This window comes from Macaca thibetana, chromosome 2 (assembly GCF_024542745.1).
Source record: "Macaca thibetana thibetana isolate TM-01 chromosome 2, ASM2454274v1, whole genome shotgun sequence".
In the NCBI taxonomy this organism is placed as follows: domain Eukaryota; kingdom Metazoa; phylum Chordata; class Mammalia; order Primates; family Cercopithecidae; genus Macaca; species Macaca thibetana.
In genome coordinates, this window is record NC_065579.1 from 37,524,325 (window position 1) to 37,549,294 (window position 24,970).

The 24,970-nt window shown below is 48.3% G+C and overlaps 2 protein-coding genes across 4 annotated transcripts in view; one reads left to right on the forward strand and one right to left on the reverse strand.

Annotated features, from left to right (window-relative positions):
- The window catches only part of ANAPC13 (anaphase promoting complex subunit 13), a 1,014,760-nt gene that overhangs the window by 425,213 nt on the left and 564,577 nt on the right, over positions 1-24,970 (reverse strand). The gene's annotated exons all lie outside the window — the stretch shown is intronic.
- Positions 1-24,970, forward strand: part of EPHB1 (EPH receptor B1) — a 456,164-nt gene that overhangs the window by 116,014 nt on the left and 315,180 nt on the right. Inside the window, exon 2 of the mRNA XM_050779594.1 lies at positions 14,860-14,924. Coding sequence (XP_050635551.1) covers positions 14,860-14,924 — 65 coding nt within the window. The remainder of the gene's footprint in view (positions 1-14,859; positions 14,925-24,970) is intronic.

A 24,970-nucleotide genomic window follows, 5' to 3' on the forward strand; every position in this document is an offset into this window, starting at 1 on the left:
TTGGATAGCAGGCAGTGCTGTGAATGAGCAGATGAAATCTGGACCCCATCATATCCAAACTGAAAGACACAGAACAAACCTCCAGATCCTGAAGCTACTGACCCTGATCTTTTCTCAGTTCAGAAGAAAGAGAACAACTGGTGTCGTTTTTCCTGAAGTCTGCTCTTTTGGCCTCAGGAAAAGGATGGGGAGTCTTGAGGCCACAGCCCCTCAAGGAAACATTCGCCCCCACCTCCACAGGGAGAATTCAAAGCCGAATCGACAAATGACTCTCTCCTTGAGCTTCCAGCATTACAAGAGGAAGAGGTGACTTCCAGATTGCCCGACTGCCCAGTGTTAGGAGACCTGGATCAGCACTTAAATTTCCACTCAGGTACAAGCCTCAGACTTCAGTCCAAAAGGGCCTAGAGTGACCAGCCAGCCCCAGGAAGACTGAGCAGAGAGAGGTCCAGCCCCACACAGTGTGGTCAGCTGCCTCCTAGTCCATTCCCTCTGACAAGCTAATATGTAAGGCCTTTCTTCTTCAATCTCAGTTTAGCTGCTAAGGGAATGATTCCATAAAATGTCTGCAGTGTAGCTAAGAGTGTCATCCTTAGGCCTGAGGCATCTGGGTTGTGATGTGGAAGTTATCTAGTCCCCAAGGCTGCAAGTAGCATTGTGAGTGTAACAGCTCTGGCCTTGGGAGGTTTGAGGCCCAGGACTTGCCCCTGCCCTGCTTTCCTGCTACAGTGGGTAGACCCAATGCTCACAGCAGAGTAGGAGGGCAGGAGGACTCTAAGGCCTTCATGCCTGTTTGCCCCCCACTGTGGAAAACCAGGACACCTCTAAGATCAGCATAGGAGCTCTACCTGGACCTTCAAATTCCTCCAAAGACATTTATGCACAGAGGCATTCACTGCAAGAGCTCTGGGAGGCTTGTAAGGAGGACATTTATGGCATTGTGAATATTTGGGATCTCAGGACATGCTGGATGCCAGGAGCCAGTCAATGCTATTGATTGGGAAACACAAATAGAAGTCTTCCCAGAGTACTCTCCAGATATCCTGGTGATAACAGAGGACTGAGGAGCATGAGTGACAGGCAGGGCTGAACATGCATTCCCTAACAAGAAGGGGTGGAACGGCAAAAGGTTCATTCCTGCAGGTGGGAGCATCTGTGGAGTCAGAAGGGTAGCACTGGAGGGGCCTTGGGCATCTTCCCATTGACCCCTGGCAACTGCACAGCTAGAGGAGGTCAGAACTATGATCTTACAGCCAAGAGTGTGCTGTACTCTCATTAGGCTTCTCTCATGGGTTGGCTCTTGGTGGTCCATTGATTCCAGCACCACTCTCCCCTTGACCTGCTAGGCAGTTGACAGTGGTCATGTAGTACAACAGGACAGGGTGAGAACTGGGACAGAAAAGCTGTTGCAAGCACTTCACAATCAATCCCGTGGAACATGGAGAGATGGATAAAAACTGGAGTGATTGAGACCTGCACTGAATGGTGAGACTGTGCAGAGTTCAGGGATGGGACAGACTCAGTGGCTTAAGTTATTTGGCGGGGGGGGGAGGGGGCACCTGGAGGAAAAGGGACCAGGCCTCCACCTTGCATCCTGCAGCCTTTGAACTCCTGGGCCTGAATCATGCAGCAGGAAAGGCTCATTGGCCATCAGTAGATGCAGTGGACAGGGCATATCTAGCGCAGGGTACTCTGCGAGGTGTGGCAGCCCATAGGTGAGAGTGAAGATCCTGGCACTGTTCTCTCAGAGCCTGCAGGGAAATGGAGCAGGAAACCACAGAAAAGGCAGCACAGAATGTAAGTCATGAAGAGTTGGGCTAGGGCTGTTTGTGCAAGGTGGGCTACATCTTCCGGGGAGGAGGAGGGCCAAGGCTGGGCAGTTAGGCAAACTTCCCATAGGGGCCGAGAGGGATGATGGTGTGGTTTTAGAGGGCTGGAGGGATTTGGTGGGGTGGAGTCAGAGTATGATGTGGTCAGCTTCTGTCTGAAGGAAGACTGCTGGGTAGGAGTCTGGGGGCTGCAGTAGGTCAGCCTGGCTCTCTGAAGAGGGGTGGCTGAGGTCTTGAGCTGGAGAGGTGGCAGTGAAGTAGGCCATGAAGACTGTATGTGAGGGGAGTGGTACCCATGGGGCAGCAGCCGCTGAACGACAACACTGAGAATGGTGAATACTTGGAAGAAGATGGCAGCAGCCGGTGTCAGCCACCCAGTGGGAGTAGCTGCATGGTGATGCAGCCTTTGGAGTCTCAGCAGCACCATTCTGGTCTGGGATGTGTCCAGGAGAACTTGAGAGACTTCTGGGCCAGCCCCCACTCTTTCCTTCCCTGACTGATTGCCCCTCACTGGCACATCCCCAAGCCCCCCCACAGCCATCCCACCCAGGGCTCCTGGCTCTCCAGAGCTGCTGCCAGTGCATGCAGGAACCCTAAGGGCACAGCTCAGTGCCTGTGCCATCTGAGAATTACTGTGCCACAGATCAATCAGGACTGAAGGCCCAGGAGGGCCTGGCAGGGAGAGGCAGACGGCAGCGTATTCTGATTAACGAGCCTGGGCCACCATCCATCGCCGGCCTTCATTAGGGCTGCAGAGAGTCATTTTGCATGGGCGTGCAGGCTCTCCTCCCCGCTCTTCTCCAGGGTGATTGATGCCCCCTGGGTGCCTGCATCCCCATGAAGTGAGAGGCCTTCTCTCATCACACCCACAAAGAGCAGGAGGCAGCAGGTTTATTATGCACGGTTCTTACCCGTGTGCCATTGGCGCAAACTCATTGGTCTGTCAGAATGGCTGGGGCAAACAGATTTAATCTCCCTTAGAATTCATGGTGCTGGAAGACTAGAAAATGCCAGGCTCCTAAATTTTAATAGGTCTTTGACTCTCACTACAAAAATGCAAATCGGTGTAGCACTGAGTAGCAGTGGGCTTCTGGCCAGGCCTGCACCATCAGCATGCTGGGACATTGATTTAAAGGCTGTTTCTGGACCCCGGCATGCCTATGTGGCTCTTTCCTCTCCTGGCCTCTGCCTCTCTCTCTTTGCTGCTGGATTGGGAGAAGGATATGCTCTGTGTCAGGAAGGAATCTGAGTCAGGAGAAGGTAAGGCTTGGAAAGAAGCCTGCCTACAGGTCTGATTAAATGCCTCCTGAGGCCTGATGGCCTGGGAGTGGGTGGGGCTGCCCAGCACCATGCCTGAGCCAGAGAGCAGCCTCTGAGGCCTGCCCTATATGTGCCCACTGACATGGTTTGGCCAGTTTGGCTCCCGCCTACAGATGTTTGATGCTGGAGAGGTCTTGGGGTCCCCAGCCATGGTGGTAAGACCCAGTTTTCTTCTTGGTTCTCTGGCTGTGGCATATGTTCAGACATAGGAAAGGGCACATGTGGGCATGAAAGGGTGTCTGGCCATCTTTTAGGATTTAGGGGAATCTGACATTTCCTGATATCAGAATGGAAAAAGGAGCTGAGATAGGAGGAAAATAAGGCAAAAGGACTGTGGCTATTTGGGACTTTGGTATCCCAAATGAAAGGCTTTTTGGCCTTCCATTTTCCTTGTTCCCATGTTTGTCTCACTGGCTCAGGACTTCACCTTTGTTGGAGAGCAGCACCAGTCCTTGCATCCACAGTTGCCCCTGTCCATCAGTGAATCATGTGGAGATGCAGGCTGTGCTAAGGGTGGGGAGGCCAAAGCGAGGGAGGCCCAGGAACACCCTCAGTGGTGGGGAGCACACAGAGGTAGTGGAGGCTGCAGGGGCATGGGAGGGGTGAGAGGGGAGCTCAGAGTCCTGGGCACCAGCCTTTCATGAGAACAGTCTCCTGAGAGCAGGCCCAGCGCTGAGCTTTCATCTGACATCAGGCAAGAATACCATCAAAATCATTTTACTGTAAACCTGCGAGGTCCGACACATCAGGGAGATAAGCAGCATGTTTTCTGGGAGGTTGCTGCTGCCCCTGTTCTGAAGCACCATCCCTGACTTTGGGAAAACTCAAAGGGATAATAGAGCTGCTTTCTCACCCCCTTCCCAAGTGCTGTGGATGTGAGGAAAGACTATCGTCTTAAGTTTTAGATTGCTTCCCGAGAGGAAACACCTATGGCAGGGAACCCTAACCCCCAAGCCACCAACCAGTGCCAGGGCTGGAGAGCCCACTTCCATCTAGGGGTCGAGGGCAGGGTGCGAGGAGGGCAATGCTGGGAGCACTGTGTTTGGAATGTGGCCCTCTTCATCCAGAGCAGAGTCAGTGGCTAAAGCCCCTTCAATGCCAGTCTCCTGGGCTCTGCATGTGCGCCAGGCATGGAGAGAAAGGCTCTTCAAAAATGCCCAGTGCGGTTCCATGTCTCAGTGTATATTGGTGACGGTCGATGGTGGTGTAGCTATTTGGGCTCCTTGGTGACCTACATTGCGTTAGACCCAGTTGGGGCCACACAGGGTAACCTCTAGCTAGAGAGAAGCCCATCCCAGATGCCCCCATGCAGGGTGTATGTGGGAAGGTGGAGGCTGCACCAAGTGCCCACATCTGTGGTTGCGCAGGACTTGGCTGTGGAGAATGTGACTGAATGGCTAAGATGAGTTTCTCAATGAACTGAAGCTGAAGGATGGGTTTGGAGCCAGGGCTTCCAGGGCCCAAAGGAACCAAGGTCCACCCTTCAGAGTGAACAGTAGGATTGGAGACTCAGTGGCCAGCCCAGTCTCAAAGGATGTAGCTAGGAGACTTGGGTTTGTGAGCGGTTCTTCCCACATCAGGACCAAACATGGAAACATAACAATGACTGCTCTTTGCAGACCAACTACCACTTGTCAGAGGCTGCAATAGGTGCTTGGTAAATAATATTTTACTGACTTCCCACAAATGCCTTGTGAAGTGGACATTATTATCCTCATTTAGCGGATGGCTGAACATGAGCCTTAGATGTCTGAGTAATTTGCTCAAGGTCGCACAACCAGACAGCAATAAAGCTGAAACTCACACCCAAGTCTGTCACATCCATGTCCAGTGTGGTCAGGACTTGGCCACGCTGGCGTGTAGCTGCCTCCTTGTGTGGGGCACTGCAGGACTCTGTGGGGAGGGTGGTTGGAGACTTTGGGGCTACCTTCCATGGGCTACTAATTTAAGCCCTGAGCATCATCAGGCGTCTGGCAGAAACAGATGGCACAGTAGAAAGAGGTGATTGAGGGGAGATTAATGAAGGTCTGTTTACAAAGGTTGCACAGAGTTAAAGACAGGCAACAAGAATGACAGAGCACTCAGGGACTAGCAGCAGCAGGGGGCTTTTACCACGCTTACGTTTGAAGGATGTGGGGAGGGAGCCATCTTCCCAGAACTAGGCAAGAGCTGCAGCTGCAGGAGGGGCCACCAGCGTCTCCCTGTCAGCAGGCAGGAGCATCTCACTTCCCATGTCCTATAGCTCCTGCTGGTGAAGGGGCCCAGTGGATGCCTCTCTCTGCCCAGGGCAGGGAAGAGAAGGGTAGAGAGTGGGCCTTGAGGAGCAAATAGAAACCATCACTCACCTGCTAGAATGGATATCTTTGGAGGAAGCGCCTGGCCTTCCTTGTGTCTGTGTCCTCCAAGCTCCCAGCGCAGCCCCTAGTATTTGTTGGAGGAAATCCAACGGCCCTATTTCCCAGTGTCCTAACCCTCTTGTAATGGGTTGAACTGTGTCCCTCACAAAAAAGATATGTTGGAGTCCTGACCCTGAGTACCTCACAATGCAGCCTTATTTGGAAACAGGGTTACTGCACATGTAAACAGTTAAGACGAAGTCATACTACAGTATGACAGACCCCTCATCCAACATGACTGGCATCCTTATAAAATAGTCATGCCACGTAAAGGCAGAGACAGGGAGAGCAGCATGCGATGAGGTAGGCAGATTGGAGTTGGCAGCTGCAAGCCAAGGAACACCAGAGATCCCAGGCAAACCACCAGAAGCAAGAAGTGGTCAGGAAAGATCCTCCCCGACAGGTTCAGAGGAAGTATGGCCCTGATACCATCTTGATTTGGGATTTTTAGCCTCCTGGACACCTCTGTTGTTTTAAGCCACTGAGGTTGTGGTGCTGTTGCAGCAGTCCTAAGAAACTAATACAGCTTCTGAAGTAAGTTCCATATTTTATTAGTGAAAAGCACTCACATAGTACAAGCATACACACTACTAAGCCACTGTAAGACCATGCCAGACCTGGGGATTCCAGAGACAGAAAGTCCATCGTAGATCCAGAGGTCCCCTCTAGTTTCTTGTCACGTTTCTCAGATACCAACCTAAGAACTAAGAGCCAGAAGAAACCCTCTGAACCAGAGAGGAGAACAACCATCAAAAGCCATGTACCAAGCGCTGAGCTGGGCTGGGCAGGTAGGGCAGCCCTTCCGAAGCCGATTCCCAGCCTTACACAGCTCTGTACATTGAGCAGACCTTCCCATGTCCCCATGCTCTGGTCTGCTTCTCTGGAAGTCTACCTTGGAAGAGTCCTGGAGGGAGAGAAATGGCTCTGGGCCTTCCCGCTTGTTCGTGGGCTATGCCACGTGTGAACCAGTACCTAATCTAGGGCCTGTCCCAACTTCTTCAGGCACATTTCTATGCTGTGACCCATCTAAGCTGTGGCTTCTTTCTAGTTACCATAACTAATTGCACCTTGGAATATAAAAGAAACAGAAGGAGGAGGACGTAGTGGGTAGGACTGTGCTGATCTGTACATCCTTTAAAAGAGCAAATTTCACAGTTTGTTCTACAATTTAAATGCCTTTTCAGACTCATTCAGTCAGTCAGTCAGTAGATGGGTTGGGTTGGCACCTTCAGTTTCCTCAGGCTTGTTTCTTATCTTTCTCACTGGCCTTTGCCACACATCAACCAGTGGAGACTTATACAATAAGAGCTTCCGTTTGCCTAGCATTTTACACTGGCAAGGACAGTAAATAAATGTTAGTCAAATGAGTGTTCTTAAGAAAACACAGAACATCTTTATGGGCATGGCTCTGTTGACTCAGGGCAGAAAGCAAGAGGGAAAGCCTCTTCCTGTGTTGTACATTAGGATTTTGACACTCAGCCTGACTTGATTTGCTCATCAGTTGTGGAGCTGGGGTTTGAACCTAGATCTTCAGGGTTTATTGAACATTTATATTGTATGAGGGCATCTGACCAAGCTCTGTGGGACAGAAGTCACAGCTCTGCTCTGTGAACGTACTTCAGATATACTCAGATATATAAAGTGATAATGAAAACTAACCATTCAAACGGTACGAGTTCTGTGGAGGAAGGAAGACCTCCATGGGTAGGACTAGGTCGAGTCTTTCAGGTATGCAGGGGGAGTAGGAAGACAGTCCAGGCAGGAGTGACACCATGAGCAGAAATGGGGCACTGGAGGAAGGGCTTCCTTTAGGGAACTGAAGATCAATTTGGAAGAGATGGGTTTAGATCAGAAAGCTCTTAAAGGCCAGGCATTTGTGGCGTATCTTGGAGTTAGTGGAGAGACTTTGAAAATCATAAAGTAGAGGAATGAGATGTGATGAAAGAGTCATTTTCTGAAAATTGGTTAAATTTTTATTTCTGAATTTGTGTCGTGTAAAATAGCACAGTAATAATTAGGAAGCTCATCTGTAAACCACCATCCCCCACCTAGCAGCTGTTCCATCTCGCTACCTACTCTTTTTGGGTAGTTGCTATTTCACTCGGTTGAAACACTGTTTTCTGAGTTGCATCTGTTGGCTCACACAGTTCTGCTTCCTGCTTTCTGTTTCACTGCTCACATTCTGCTCACTGCTACATTGTCTTCATAACACTCCAGGCGTGTGAATGTGCTATCCTGCACATCTTCCTTCCCCTATGGGTGGGCTGGTTCCAGCTTTTCTCATAGTCTAGATAATGATGCAATGATCAGCTTCATGATATAGGGCTTTTTGTTTTCTTCTGAAATTATTTTCTTTGAACAAATTCTTGGGAGTGAAATTATTAGGTGGTCAGAGGGCTGATAAGCCTTTCTTTAGTGTGGCCATATTACTTTTTGAAAAGCTGAACTATTTACATTGTCAGACAATGAAGTCACCAGCTGCATAAAGAGCAACTCAGATGAGGCCTCCTGAATGAGACACCAGTTACGAGGTGGACGCTGTGGTCCTCATATGCAGGAATGAATACACAGCTGAAATAGATGCTGTAAAGGAAGAAAGAACCATTGGAATATGTTGAATGATTGGGTAAAAGACTGAAGTAGAGGAAGGAATCAAAACTAAATGCTGCTGAAGTTTTACAACTGGGCTCCAGGAAGTTTGGAAGGGTTTGATGTGAAGAAGAAGAGAATTGCTGGAGGGAGAAGATTTAGATGGGGTAGACACATGGGAGATGAGTTGTGGAAAGTTTGCTTGGAACACGTTGTCTTTGAACTTCTGTGGCTGTGCTGGGCCCAGGCAGTGGTCATGATAGAACACAGACTGGTGCCCTTGACAGTTTACAGTCAACCAAGCCGATCCCAAAATCCAAAGCCAGCAGGCAACGTGAGGCCAATTCGGACCAATAGGGACGAGATTACAGGGAGACCAGCCTGTACAGGCAGCAGGAGGTCCGGACATGGTGTGAAGTTGGGGTTTAAACACCTTTAGTGCTGGCCCCTGTTGCAGGGGCTGAGGGTCAAGGGCAGCAGACACCCTGAGGAGCCATATGGGCATCATACAGGAGTTCCATGCCAATAGGGCTGGCCTGCCCAGCCAGAAGACCATGTGCAGACCAGGTCCAGAGGGCAGCCCAAAGAGCCCTAGGGAAGGCAGAGGACCTGGCCACGCACACCCTCGGCATCTAATTCAGTCTGGATTTGGGACTGGCGGTTATTATTTAATATGTCCCACTCTTGCCAGTATGGACTGTCTTAGGTCAGGGGCGTGTGTGTGTGTGTGTGTGTGTGTGTGTGTATGTATGCATGCGCCTGTGTGTGTGCTCATACACAAATATGTGAAGGGGATGGGGGTGGTCTCTGTTCTTTCAACAGCCAGGGGCTGGGAAAAAGAAAGAGGAGGTTCCAGCTGCCTGCTAGGCTCCATACACTTGTCATTTTGTTCCGTGCTCACATTGTTCCTATGAGTCTGTCTTCTACCATTCACTGAGGCTGCCATTGCAGATCTATTTGCACGGCTATTGGAATAATTTCTGTTTTCTGTGTGGCTGCAAGCTCCCTGAGGGCTGGAATGTCTATCTATTCCCTGTTCATCTCTGCTTGCACAGCACTCCCTTCCCCACATCTCCATGGGAGTTACTAAAAATTCTTTGTTGAATGCATACCTGAACCCCTTTTCACCACCTTACAGCTCTCTTGCAAGGATCCTCTGTGGAGGTAGATGGAAGGAGTTGGGGCTGCCGTGTGTCCTTTGTGCAGTGGGACCAACTCTCGGCTGCTTGCATTTACATCATAGCAGCTTTGTTCTTGAGCTTTTCCATGGTGTGGCTTTCAGGCTTAAAGAGTTCTGTGGGCTGTGGAGAATAACACAGGGAAATGACTGCATGGTGGCACTAGCCCTGTCCTGCTTGAAAGGTCTGTGGACTTGCCTTATCAAATACACATAAGGCACTGCTCAGAAAAGGCCTGGAAGCTGCTATTCCATCTGTCAGTATATGTTGTATTTTGTTATCATGATGGAAGGACACTGTAAATATTTCAACTGAATATCTGATTAATGTCTCTCCAAAAAGCATGGCAGAGCTGTAAAAAGAGGGTTTATTTATTTCCTTTTCAACATGATGGGTGTCTAATTTTTCCCAAATGTCAGTATATCCAAAGGTGCCAATCCAGACAGAAACAGAAACTGCCTGCAGGGCCAGGCAGTAGCTGCCTCTTCTTCCTCATAGGAGGCTCAGACCTGGCCCCATCATCTGGACCCCCAGCCGGTGGCCCCACTGGTTGGTGGGAATGCCCTGAGGGTTTCCATACTGAAGCTTCTACAGGGAAGTGTTCCCTGGGAATATGGGATCTCTGTCAGGTTTTTTGTTTGTTTGTTTGTTGTTTGTTCTTCCAACAAACAAAAACATATTTTTTGAGATGGGCTCTTGCTGTGTTGCTAAGGTTGGTCTCAAACTCTAGGTTCAAGAGATGTCCCACTTCAGTCTCCCCTGAATAGCTGGGATTACAGGTGCACACCACAGTACCTGGCTCTATGTCAGGTTTCTTATGCATCCCATCCTCCCCAGGTTCCTGCAAGTCAAGCCAACCTTTGCCAGAGATCCCTTCTATCTCCCTTCTTAGCCTCCCTTCTCCTTTTGCTCACTGTTTTTCTCACTCTCCCATCTGCTTGGGATGACTCCTACTTCATTCCCTTCAACCGGTCCTTGCCCCTCCCACTGTTGCTTTTAGGAGTCACTCTCCCATCTCTGTCCCAAGAAGCAGGGGGAGATACTCCATTCTTTCCTCCTCACCATTGCCCACCCCTTTCCAGGAAACCTCAAGCATTTCCCATTGCCTACACACAGGGCGAGACTCCCTGATGCTCGCTGTTGGGACAGGCACACCTGTTCCCCACATACAGAAGAATATTTCTGGTTCTTTTTTCCAGTGTTTTTCTCATAGGCTTAGCCAGAATAGGGCGCCAGTTATGACTTTGCTTCTTGTCCTTTCCTCAACTAAACCATTAATTTCTCTAGGGCACACATCAATTTATATGCATTGTTATAGCCCCAACATGTGTTATTCCCTTGGTCTTTACAACAATACAAAGAAGAAAGGAGATGAAATATCATTAGATGTGTAACATAATTAGATTCTTAAAGATACTTTATTGATATCATTTAGGATATACCATCTCGGATTCTTGTTGTAGCTAAAGAGACTGAAGCTTGGAGTGATTAAGTTATAGTAATAGCAATACCGCATGTTCCAGTGTTTTATTTCACTCAGCCTCACATTCTCCCCCCATAATCCTGGCTGCTAGTTAGCACTAGACCCATCCTGAAGTTGAGGGGTGCAGACGGAGAGAGAAATGGAGAGAGACACAGGGAGGGCGGAGGGACAGGGGAGGTTGTATGACACGAGCAAAGTCATATCTCTTCTAGGTAGTGAAGATGGGACTTGCAATCTGGTCTGCCCACACCAGCACTCTCTCTACCCTGCATGTGCCCTTCCCGGCGATCTCCCCTTGGGCACTGAGTATGTGCTCCCAGAGGGTGGTGGGCATGGGTCCCAGAGTCGTGTCCTCTGCAGGAATCCCCAGATCTGACAGCACCACATGCACTTCCAGCTGGGTTGGTCCCCATGCCACTGTTTGAGAGCAGAAGTGATGGTAAATATTTAATTGTGCTTCCACCATAACTTTCTGCCAGAACTCTCAATATGCTTTATAAATGCAAATGAGCGCGCTCTTCCTCTCCAGGGAGATGTAAACCTGCTCAAATCACTTTTATTCAGCCCCCACCAGAGTGTAGTGCCATCATCAGGAGCTCTCTGTGCCAGAAAAGAAACTGCCCTTAATCATATCGAGTGGATGGTTTATGGTTTTGTGGTCTTCTGTCTCCACAATGGGCAGATATAAAGAAATGGATTTCTCTTGCTGCAAATTCTGTCCCACAGAGTGTGTGGAAAACATTATTTAGAAGCAGATTTAATTACAGCCCTAGAGCAGGTGATCATGACTAATATGAAGTCCTGGGCTGTATTTATGGGGTTAACAAAACAAATGAGTCCTTGGACGACAAAGAAGTAAAGTTGATTCTTTTATTTGCTTCTGGACTGTTTTCCTTGCCACCATCCTCTGCCTGCTCCCTGCTCCTCCAGCATGATCTTGCTACTGGGTTGGGGGATGCATTATTCTGGGAGCTTTTGTGGCTTCTTGGCTTTATGAGTGAGGATCCCACTCCTGCCCAACCCCAGAGCTTCTTCAGAGCCCTTCAAAAGCCCAAGTCGGCCTTGTGGTTCATGTGCTGAGATTTCAGGCTGTTGGTGTCAGGGTGGGAAACTGTGTGACTTGGCAGAAAGCACTGCAGCTTTCTGTACCCCGATTCCTAGCTCTGCCGCAGGGACTCAGTTGCCCCTGTTTCAGGCCCTCCTGGCAGAGACATTTTAATAATCATGGAGATGAGTTTCTACAGAGCCTCATGGAGTGTCTTCTGAGAAGTGTATTATGTAAATTTGGTGTGTCATGATGATCATTATTAGTGCGGCGAAGTGGAGATGGGAGGAGGGAGGGAGAGCTGCTCCAAGCAGAGACCAGCCTCCCCAGCTGTCAGAAGAACTGGAGACGAAAACAAACTTAAGAAACCTGCTCCAGTGCTTATGTTCCTTCAAATATGCATGGGGCACGACTCAATCCGAACACAAACTCACATGGGTAGGAAAATGCAGCTTTCTTTATTTCATTTTATGCCTGTTCATTTCCAGTTTGAGCACCTGTTTCGCTGGGGTAGCAGAAGTGCTATCTGGGTTACAAGTAGGCCCATCATGTTAAACTTTGGAGGAAGGCGCTCCCTGGCTCTGTTGGCTCCTGTCCACACGGGCACCTGCTGAGATACCCTGTACCCCACCTGAACCCTGCTCATATCCCATGCAGGTCACCACTGGATGCTCCCAGGTCCCCCTCATTAGACCCACTCAGGCCCTTTGGCCCCCCTGCTGTCCCTGAGTGCCATGTTAGTCTGGCGGGGCCTTTGGCCACTCCCTCACCTCCCTAGGATGCTGAATATCCAAGCCCGTGTCCTAGAGAGGCTCTCAGCATTTCTCCTGTGGAGTGGGTAGCTCTTTGGGATTGAGTGAGCAATGAGAGCATAGGAAGACCCTTTCTTCCACACAGCTCCCCATTTATCACTTCTGTTTTAATTCCCTTAGTCCTGCCCCTTAGGGTGGGTTTCTCTGCAAACTTTTGGTTTATGACAGGGTTCTTCTATTTCATAATGGGCCCAAGATTTTGTGACTCTGCATTGACATCTCCTCCCTGATGCGGTAAGCAAGGAGTAGCTGTTCTCATGGTGATGGGAAGGAGAGGCAGTGGGAAGGACAAGAGGAGAAAAAAACCCCAAACGATGCATCATTTATATTGTACCCTTCCCTGTTTGTTGAGTAGCTATGCAGCTGGGAGGTGCTGTGTCTGTTCCCTTGATACATATCCTGGGAACGCAGGTGGCTAGGACACCATCACCTGCCCATATAGCACCATTGTGTAAATTTTTAAAAGTGCCCCTCTGCAACAATTGGATATCCACATCAAGAAAAAAGTGCATTGATCCTATACCTTCCACCTTATGCAAAAATTAACTTGAATCATAGACCTAGGTAGGAGAAAAAAATATTTGCGACCTTGGGTTAGGCAAAGATTTTTCAGACGCAGCACTAAAGTGTAAAAGAAAACAAAATGATAAATTGTACTTCATCAAAATTAAAAACTTCTGATTTTTGAAAGACACTGTTACGAAAATGAAAACATAAGCCACAGACCGGGAGAAAATATTTGCAAAGCATGTATCTGAAAAAGGAGTTGTATTCAGAATATATAAAGACCTCTCAAACTCAATAATAAGAAAATAATCCATTTAAAAAGGAGAAAAAGATTTGAATAGACACTTCAAAGAAGATTTATGGATGACAAATAAGTATGTGACAAGATGTTTAATACCATTCGCCAGCAAGGAAATGAACATTAGGACCATAATGATATAGCACTACACACTGATTAAAATGGCTAAAGTTAAAAACAAATGACCATGCCAAGTGTCAATGAAAATATGGAGGAACTGGAATTCCCATAGACTCTCACAATAATAACCCCAAACTGGGAACAACAGGTGAATGAATAAACAAATGGTGGCACATCACACAAGAGAGTATTACTCAACGATAAAAAGAAATTAGCTATTGGTATACACAACAATATGAATAAGTCTTAAAATAATTATGCTGAGTGAGAGAAGCCAGATTTGTAAAAAATGGCGTATACTATATGGTTCCATTTATATGAAATGTGAGAAAATGCCATTTAATCTACAGTGACAGAAAGCATATGAGTCATTGCCTGGGACAGGGACGTGGTGGGTTAGGAGTAGGAGGAAGGAAAGTATTACAAAGGGACTAAAGAAACTTTTGGGTATGATGAATATGTTTATTAATTTGTAGTGATGGTTTCACTGGTGTACATATATATCAAAATGTGTCAAATGATACATTTTAAATATGTGCAGTTTATCCCTGATGGCTCCTAGGAGCTCACAGCAGCATCCAGCTGTCTATCTTTCCTTTCCTGTGGCCAGAGGAAGGAAGGTAACCAGCTGGCTGCTGTGGCCACCCTTGCAACTTCATCACCTGCATGGTAGGCTGCTGGGATATAAGATGTGTGTTTGTGTTCTATGTGAAACCTTTGCCAAAGCTATGTGAGCCCTTTGGAGTTGATGGGAAGTCACCCAAGGGTGTCAATATAGATGCCTGATGGGGAGGCAGAGGAGAATGTGTGGAGAGGAAGGAGGGCAGACAGATGAGGCCAGAGAAGCCTCACAATGGGGAGGAAGAAGGCAGAAAGAGGTGGCCTAGAAAGGCCCGAGGAAGGAATTAAATTTGGCTACTTGGTCAACACGGCCCTGGTAGAATCTCTGGGAAGAAGCTGGGTCTTGGGGGTAAAGTGGTGGGTGCACAGATGACTTCATCCAACACAGGAGCCTTGGGGTCACTGGGGAGACAGCACTGGACTTAGCGTCAGACCTGAGGTCTGTATCAAACTTTGCCATAAGCTGCATAATCTTAGCAGGCTTCTTTTGCTATCTGAGCCTTGGGCTTCACAGAGGGGCCTGGGCTTGAAAGTGCACAAAGCTCCTTGTACTACTGTCATTTACTATCACAAACAACTTCATGATCTTGAGGACTACTGCATAGCAATCCTTCTGACTCATTGTTTTTTTTGTTTATTCTTTTTTCTTTTTAATCTACAGAAACGTTAATGGACACCAGAACGGCTACTGCAGAGCTGGGCTGGACGGCCAATCCTGCATCAGGGGTGAGTATCACACCATTCGTCTTTCAGTCTTGCTGTGAGTTCCTGGACCCATGTGATATCTAGGAGAGTAGAGACTACCCAGAGCAGTACCTGTGGGGAATGGAATACAGGTGTGAATGGGTGTGTCCACTGCCCATCCTGATGTAAGGACAGCACTGGGCGTCTCAGACCTGAGCTGCTGCCTCATGTGGTGATGTAGACCATCTCTTGACACAGTCGTTTCTGAAAGCTGATACCTAGACAACTGGGGCCATGGCTATGTGGGGATGGGGGCAGGGTGGTGACACTGAGGCAGATCAGAGATCTGTGATGCCCAAAGGGCTGCAGCAAAGGCAAAGACATGAGGGAGGAGGTAGAGTTCAGAATGGCCAAGGCTCTCTTTCACCTAGACCTTGCCTTGGAGAGACAGTCATGATTTATTTGTATAGTGTTCATGTACCTGGTCAACTACCAAGATAGATTATCCTTGAGGAGCTCATGGCCTCCTGTGGGAACCAGTGTGTGGCAGTGGAGATCAATAGGCAGGTGTGGGCACAGAGTTGGGAATGGGAAGCCATGAGGTTAGACAAGAAGCCTTTATAGACAAGGTGCAAGCAAGCTGGGTTTTAGAGCATGGGTAGGAGATTGACAGATGTTGTACCGAGAGCCTGGAAAGATGTTCTAAGTAGGAGGAATGCTGGTTGAAAGGGATGATGAGATTATGAAAACACATAAGAGGGAAGAGTCTGTGTGTATGGAACAGAGCATGGTGTGAGTGCTGCTGAGATGGGGCTGGAGGGTAAGTTGGAACCTGGAATGGTGGCGATGGACTGTGACTGCCATGCTGAGCAGGGAACTTGGATTTTATCCCATAGGTAATGGCGAGATCCTTAGCAGGAGAAGGAAATGGTCACATTTGTTGACAGAATTGTAGAGAACAGTTAAGAGAAAAGCATTTAAGAGGCTCTTTAAGCAGTCTTGGATGTGACAAAAGAATCAAGTTAAAATAGGATATGCAGAGGCTAGTTTGAGAAAAGTTAAGGAGGACGAATTGGCAATGGATGGACTATGGCAGGAAGGAGAGAAAGATAGGGGAGGTGGAGATGATGTTCATTTCCCTGGCTTGGGCAGTTGGCTAATTTCAGAGCTTAATCATGAAGGGAGAAGGCAAGAGGAGGTGAGAGTGGGCTCTTCATCCCAGCCAGTGGGTGATGTCTGGCTGGGACAGGGTGGCCCTAGGCCTCCTCATCTGTCCCAGACCTTCTCTCTGCATCCTGTCCCTGTAATCTCTATACCCCATGAAGGATCTCCAGCATAGCACTTCATCACCATGCCCTGGTTCTGCTGCAGGGATGGTTCTATTTGGGACATTCGGGTCACAGGGCAGACAGTTATCTCACCTGTGCATTCTCCACTGGGTTCTCACTGTTACCCTATCCCAGCATTTGAAGAACTGCATTGCTCGAGGCATAAGCATCATGCCTTGGAACAGGGAAGCAAGGTCCAGAATGAGCTGGCATTCCCTAAAGCGGGGAGCGGGCACAGGGGCAGAGCCTGACCACACTGAACAAGTCCAAATCATGCCAGAAACACTGTGGGCAACCAGGAAAACCTTCCCACTTTTACTTGGGACTTTATGTAAAGCTGATGAGGCAGCAGTTCTTCCATATCACCTGGATATTAGGAACTTGCCGTCTTTTACAAATTATGTTATTGTTTGAAGGCTTGTGTGTTTTTACAAGGCCCTGACAGGATTTATGGTTAATTTTTCCCTTGGTTTTTATACACAACACCTGTTTTCTTTATACTTCTGATATCCTTTCCCAAGGAAGATTCTCCTTGAGGGAAACATTCAAAGTCAAGGCATGCCCTTTAGAGACAGCAGCTGCCTGGGCTCTCCCTGTTTGCCCTCCCCACTTGCTACCAGCATGCTCAGCTGCCTTTCCCCAGCACTCATTGTGAGGCAACACACAGCCAGGTCGTTCTTCTCCTGGTGCCCCGAGTAGCTTCTGAGTTTGTCTAGTTTACAGCAACCGGGGGACGGTCAACGTGGCCCTTGGTCTGGGTGGAAAAGGAGGACTCAAGGACTATGCTTCCATCCCAGGCCTGCTTGTCTGTTTCCTCGGTGCTCTTCCGGGACAGTACCCTCCAATTCTGTGAACACACCAGTATCTGGCTCAGACTCACATGTCTAACTGCCACTTCTTTCACTGGATGCTCATGGGCATATCAGTCTCACTTCTTTCACTGGATGCTCATGGGCATATCAGTCTCAACGTGGCCCAAGCAGATCTCACCCCCTTTTCCTTTCCCCACCCACACATGTGCATTCTCTATCCAAATCTTAGCACATTTATAAAGGCCAGAAACCAGAAGTGATTCTTGACTTCTCCTTTTATCATCTTCAGATCTCTGCTCGTGTCCATCCTCAGGGACATGCTCTCTGCATCCCAGTCATGTTAGAGTCCCCATCACAGGTCTTCTCAGTGCCAGGGAGCTTTACTGATAGCACAATACATAGTCCCAAAGTTTACATCTCTCTGTGTTAGAATTTGATTCACTTCTAGCCCCCCTTCAGCCATATTATAACCTCCAGGGTGGCCAGGACTCTGTGCATTTGTTCATCATTGGCAGCTTACACCTAGTTCACTACCTAACTCAATGTTTCACTGTTGAAAGTTTCTGACTTGAGCAAGTGGGTGGATGATGGTGCCATCCTTGAAGTCAGAGGACACAGGAGGAGGAGTATGCTTGGGTGGGAAGAGGATGAGTCAATCTGGGACCTGTCAAGCTTGAAGCGTCTCTGAGGCACCCACGGGAAGGTGTGCCGTCAGCATTTGACTTTGGGGCAATGGAATCAGAAGGCGGCCACATGTCAGTGAGATGGGAGCCTGGGGCGTGGCTGCAGTCTCCCAGGGGAGTGTCCACAGGGGAAAGAGTTGAGAGCTTTGGATGGATAACCTGCACTGAAGTGCCAAATAGAACCTGACATGGAGACTGGGAAAGAGTGGGCTGGGAGCAGGAGAAAACCAAGAGGGGGTCCAGTTTTAGAAGCCAGGAGAAGAGTGTGTCAGGGAGGAGGGCACAAAAGTGGCAAATGCCTCTAGGTGTTAAACATTTCCACTGGGTTTAGCTGCCGGAAACCCTGAGGTTAAGTATACAGAGGGTTTCAGAGGGGCCCAGGGCGGGAAGCCAGAAAGCAGAGAGGTGAAGAGTCAGTAGGAGGTGGGGCAGTGGAGACAGCAATTGGTAAGGGGAGGGGGGACAGAGCTTGGTAGATGGAGGGAACAAGGGGCTGTGGGCGCATTTGCCTTTCCCAGGGAAACGGCTCTTTTCCTGTTGAAATAGCAAGACACAGATAAAGGCGCCTACGGAGAGCTGAGAGTGCTCAGTTTTGACATGACAGAGCCATGGAATAGAAAATTCCTCTCAGCTTCGTATCTTCTCTCTGGGTTGGAAGTGAGGTTTGGAGGGTGAGGCATGTGGAGTCCGGGTAGCAGGTGTTGAGAGGGCACAAAAGGAACTGCTACTGAGAGCTGCAGAGAGGCTGGCCGTGTTTTGGAGGAATATGGCCAGGAGTAAGAGCTGGATTGTGGCTGACAACTGCACGCATGAGGATCCTGATCTATAGGCCTCCTTCAGCTGCCTGACTGCCTGGAAGAGCTGTGGCAGTGGGATCATCAGAGTTCTGGTTGCACAGGAAAAAATGGCGGGACTGAAGGGGCCAGGGACTGAGGACGCTGGCACCTTATTTCATGACATCTATCCCACAGGAAGGAGAGTGAGGCCAGGAGGACTGGTGTGACCAGCCCAGGGGCCCCAGATGTAGGTCTCAGTGAGGCTAAAGAACAGATGTGATGGCATGGCTGGGACTGGAGGAAGACCTGGCACCTTGACATCAGATTTAAGACACACAGAGCTCTTCCGGGTGATGAAGAGGCTCTGAGTGGATCACCGTGTGAGCTGCTGGAGCAGAGGAGGATGAACTTCATGGCACTGAGGAGCTCAGGTGTTTGAGAAGCCAGGAGGCTTGGGAGAGCAGGGGTTCACCTTTTTCTGAGACCTAGTGTGGAGAAGATTGGGGAGGGAGATGGACTGTCAGCCCAAACAGGAGGGAATGTCCTCAGATTGTTTCTCTGCAGTCAGGACACCACGTGTGGATGCTTAAGGTGGAGATGGTGGGTGGCATTGTTCTGGAGGCCTCAAAGGAACTGGGTTTGCCTCATCCAGAGGAGTCACACAATGCTGCCAGGGGCCCAGCTGGCATTGCAATGGGCCCCATCCACAGTGCATAGCCTGTGTGGCAGGCTTCCCAGACCCAGAGAGAGGCCAAGGGACTCTTCCTTTTATGGGGCTTTGTGTGTGCCTTTGCTGCTGTACTTGAGAACTACTAGATATAAGAAGGGGTTGGACCACTCATCTACACAAAGCCCACAGATCATTCCCAGTTTTATTGTTGGAAAGCAATATTACATGGCAAAACCAGAAAGTGTTCCCAGATTAAAATTGCTGCTTTATAGTCTATTGCAGCACCCTGCCTTTCATTGAAGGCCTTTAGGTTTAATCTAAATCAGGGGCTACCTGGTGAACAGAGGAAAAAGGTAACAAACACATTTACAAAGTAACAAATGCCAGGGAGAGGCTGAGCTCCCACTAACGAGCTGTCCCAGGGACCGTCACCACAACCCCTGGTGACCTTTTTGGGATGGCTTCTAACCCTGCCCTGAAAGATTCCCTAACCTTTACATTTCTGGACCTCTAGGCAGTGGGGAGTTCAGAGAGGTCCCGTGGATAAACAGTCAGTGCCGTGCCCAGCCATGGGTAGTGCTTTGTAAACAGTAGTCTTTCTGGTTGCACCTCCAGTTCTGCTGCAGTTCCTAGATGCTCCCTGGCCTCCCTACTCTGTTCCTTCTCCCCGACACTCTATCTCTCAGGTGTCAGCTTTGTTCTCAGCCCCTCTGGGACGCTCCTGGATGCTCCTCCCACCATGGCTGGGGTGGGTCCCCCATTTATTTAAGCCTGGGGGTCTTGGTACCAACCTCTAACATACTGTCCTTCACTCTGTAAGTTAAATATCTGTTGATGTGTCAGTCTTTTGCACTGGTCAGAGAATGAGTCAGCTCCCTCTCTGTGTCCCTGGTGCCCAGCACCAGCCTGGCATAGGACAGGATCAGATTAATGTTTTGTTGACTGACTGAATAAATGAATAACGATCATTCTTGATACTTGTCTGCATCTCCAACCCAGACCCCTAAACTTAGGAGACACTCAATTTAGGTGTACTGTAACTCAAATACACTGTAACATGTTTGTTGTAGGCCTCGTAACACCCAATTGGTGGTCAATATCTTTTTAAAGAGCATAATTAGTGATGCACATGGAGCCACTTCTCCTGAGATAAGCACGATAAAGGGGACCAGGACAGGCAGAAGAAAGTCCCCCGTTGCTTTCAGCCCCCGGCTGTGATGGATTAGAAAGGTAAACCTAGTCCCTCTGATCAAGAGGCTTATTTAACTTGCTTGTTGGAAATCTCAGTCCAGAGTTCTTTTACTTTTGAAGTGGTTGGCCAGGGCTCACTGGCCATTTGTACCTGGGCCACCATTGGCCTCTGTGTGTGTAAGTTTCTGTGTTGGTGAGATGTGTGGCTTATGTGTAAACATTTACCTGAGTTCTTACTTTCAAAAAAGTGCCGTGAGGGCTTCCAGTCTCCACCTCCTGTGCTGTGCTGTGGAACCACCTTCAGGGCCCATGGCGTGCTCTGTTGACTACTGTAACACTGGCAGATCTTCACCATAGGAAGGGGGATGTGATAGAGGAAAAACAGGAAGGAAGTCCAAAGCCAAGCCTCGTGAACCTTCAGGATGAGTGAGCTGGGCTCATGTGTGCTCCGTGTGTGTGTGTGTGCATATATATATCTGTAGAAATGTAAGTATGTGTGTGTGCGTGTATATATTGTGTATATATATTTGTGTGTATATGTATACATGTGTCTATATGTCTGTATATATGTGTCTATGTTTGTATATATGTATATATGTGCTATGTGTCTGCATGTATGTATACATATACATGTGTATATAGTGTGTATATATGTGTATCTGTATATATGTGTATGAATGTATATATGTATGTGTATATATGTGTGTGTCTGTGTACATATGCTTGTGTGTGTGTGTGTGTGTGTGTGTGTGTATGTGTTTGTATATATGTATGAAGTTAAATTAGCTGATCTCACCCTGTGCTTCTGTAAGCAGTTCTAGAGTTCTGGAAACACTTTCAATAATGGGAGGATTATTAGACTGAATGGAGAGCTTCAGAGCAGGCTACTGTGAAGGGAACAACATGTATTTGAATGTCCGTGTTTGGTAATTAACTCCTGATACGAAATGCATGCCCATGAGTACCGGCGCGCAGGCCGAATGCACAGCTGCTGCTTGGTTGTTTATGTGTGCACTGTCTAGGCCATTTGGCAGTCCCTGGCTGTCTCCTCAGTCCCTGTCAGATCCCCCACCAGCTGCCCACCTCAAGTGACTCAGGAAAGTACACTCTGAAGAGAAACCCACTCTAATAACACCTCATCCATTCCAAGGCCAAGCAAAATCAATTACAATTTATCTGGTCTGATGGGTAAGACCTTTATGGAGGAGCAGTTAAGGCCTCAGGTCCTGGCATCAAATAAACTGGCTATTTTTCTGGGTCTGCACTCCCTGCCTGTGTGATCTTGGGCCTGTTATTTAGACTCCTTCGGTCTCAGGTTTCACTTCTGCTCAATGGGGTAAGGATGATAACTCTGTCATATATGAAGCAATATCAGTAAAAAGTTTTTCTTGGTAAACACTTAGGAAATGCTAGCACATCACTAACCCTCTGGAGGGCTGAATTTTCTCTTTTCTTCCTTTAATGATTCAATCATGCTTATTAAGACAGAAAAGCCCGAGCTAGATTAGAAAAATCCAAGAGAAATTTAGCTCTGGGCAAAATGGTTTTGTGAATAGAAGTTCACCACATTTGAATTTCAGGACATGCCAGAGGCAGAAGGTCAAAAGAAGGTAATGGGGCTGGCCATGATTTCTCAGACAGGCACCACTGAATGGGGACCTGGGAGCTTTGGACCTGAGCGCTGATTGCTGGAAGCTATTCTCATTCTATGCTTTAGTATCTGTCAGGGCTTTTTGATGGCCAATGACAGAAAAGCAAAACCCAGCCTCGAAGGATAGGTTGGCTCATGAAACTGAATGGTCCAGGGGCTGGTGTGGCTTCAAGTTTGGGTGGTCATCAATTGATCCCTCCTCCCCACCCTCTTGTTTTATCTCTTTTCTCTCTGTCTTCCCATCCTTTTTTCTCCTCTCTCTACTCCCACAGTGTAAGTTCCATACTGGAGTTCTTCTTGGTCATAAGATGTCTGCCTGCAGTAGCTCTAGCCCTTATAGCCTCTTTCATCTGTATGCCCTGGAGAAGAGCAGACATCCCGTCCTGGGTCCCCCAGCAAAAGCACTGGAATTAGCTCTGAGTGGGCCTGGCTGGCTTGGCGTGAATCCTTCTCATGCTCACTCTGGACCATCCCCTGGGGAGGAAATTGACACTGAGGTCCTGTGTCCATTCCTGTGTTGTGGAGAGCCTACTGGAAGGCCAGGGAGAAAGGCAGGAGAGAGTAACAGAGGGAATCAGGATATAGGTAACAGAAAGATGGACTAGGTAGGAAAAAAAAAATCTATCACTGTATGACAGACCCTAAGTGCCTTATAGCCAGGCACACATTAATCCTCACAATAGCTCCATTTTACAGATGAGGAAACTAAAGCACGGAGCAGCTTGTAAATTGCCTAAGGTCTCATGGTGAAAAAGTGCCAATGCTGACCTTTAACTTCCTGGAGGCTGGCTCTCCTGCCAACAATTATGCTCCACTGTCTTTCCCAATGAAATGCTACCCACCGTGGTATCTTCAGAGGCTGAGTTCCAGAAGGAACTCCCAGACTGAGCCTCCTTAAATTTAGGCTCAGTCAGTCTGCAAAAGGTTTTTTTTTTTTTTTTTTCTCACAGTAAGATACATGGGTGGTATTCTTTCTCTGAGCTGTTCCCTGGGAATTAGTACCACTTTCTCAACAGAGAGGCCCAGCCTCCCCTGCTGTTGGGCCTCTGACCTCCCTGTTCCCTCCCTCATTCCCTCCCCTCCTATTCCCTCTTCAGGTAAACCACTGAGATAAGTCAGAGCTCCCCACCCTAGGCCTCCCACCCACTCTTTATCTTTTTCTCTCTCTACCAAAAGGCCTGTAATTAGGAAACATTAGCAGGCTCAAAACAGCTTTCATACCTGAAACATCCTCCATAATTGCACTCAGCAGAGCTCTTCCCTGGCTATTAATGTCACTTCTGTGAAGCAATGAGGAACAAAACACCCGAGGCACTTAAAACATTTTTTATATAATATGCATCTTTTAGGAATGGAAGTTTAAAATCACCTGCCTGACAGAGACAGTGATAGACAAAGGCTTGAGGGGCTCGGGTGAGAGCCAGGAAGCAGGTCCTCCTCCAGGAGACGGAAGGCGGCGGCCACGAGATTCAGATGCTGCTCTGGGAAGAGACTCCAGGGCCGTGCATGGGTGGACCTACCTCAATGGATCCCCAGGGGAGGAGAATTGGGCCAGATGAACAGTGAGGTCACTATTCTGCCTGGCTTCATCGCTTGTGGTTGCCCTCATGGGGCTTTCCTATGAGACTGTTTTTGTGGACATGTGTATGCATTTAACAGAAAGGTGAATAGGATGCCACAGATGACCCGTGTTGTAGAGTAGAATGTCAATCATTACACTGATTGCAGAAATATATTGGATATGACTTTGTGTGTGTGCGGTATGGGTGGGGGGAGGGGAGTGGACGGGGGGGGGGAGAGAGAGAGAGACAGAAGCTTCTCTAGCTTGCTGTATTAAACAACTTTGGGAGTTGTGGTGGTTCACCAGAACCTTACTGTCTGGCAGATTTATTTTCTTGCTCTTGGAAATGGCTCATAGACTCATTCATCAACACAGCAGAGACATTTCTGTCCACAGACTCTGGGAGGGAATTCCAGAGGTTACCCAAGCCCACCTTCCTCCTCTTGGAGGAATGCTTAACCCTTGTTGGTCCAGACAGGTGTCTTTCCACTTCTCTAAAACCTTCCCCAAGAGGACAGTTGCCCCACTACGCCCTTTGTCCCAATCTTGGAAACCTTTATGCAACTAGCATGTAAGCCTGAGGACTGACCCTTTGATGACAGCACTTATCAAATTGAAGGACAAGTGGCTCTCCAGGGCAGGAGAGGACACAGGGCTCCTGACGCAGGCACTGGGTTGGAACTGAGGAGGGTCAGCATTGCCCTGACAGCCTGAACTCACAGCACTCCCACTGGTGACCTTGGTGAAGGAAAGAAACGTATTATTGGGAAAGACAAAGCATTAGAAGGAGAGTGAGGATAAGACGAACAGGAGGAAAACAGGTGAAGAAGGGAGGATCAGGGTTGTCAGAAGATGAGCCTGGTTCCCGGAAGGAGGAACTTATAGCCTCTGCAGGAACAGGGCAGCCTTGGGATGTTGGCTTTGGCCTTACTTCCAGTTATGTGCAAAAGCGTTAGAATAAGTTGGCCAAAATCCCACTATACTTTCAGTAGTATGAAGGATCATGTCCACGATTTGGGATCTGATGTCCTGGACTTATTTGCATTTTCTGTTAAGTTCTTCAACCTCTTTAAGTACATATGCTGCCTTTATAACATGGGTAATATAAGATCTTATCTATAGAGTGATTGGGATTACATTGTGTTTACCTTTGTTTGTAAACTGTAAGGCTCAGTGTAGTACCACTTACCCTGACTAGTACTAGTGGTAACAACGGACTCTTGTTCGAAAGACCTAACTTGCATGGGATGAGGGTGGGAAGTGATGAAGGAGGGCCCCTGGAGACACAAGATCAGCATGGTAGGTTGTGATTCTCACATGAACAATGTCAGAGAGCACACCCTGTTATTAATATCAGTGTTATTATTAATAATGATAACTGTTACACTAATCGTCACCATTAATTATATACCAACG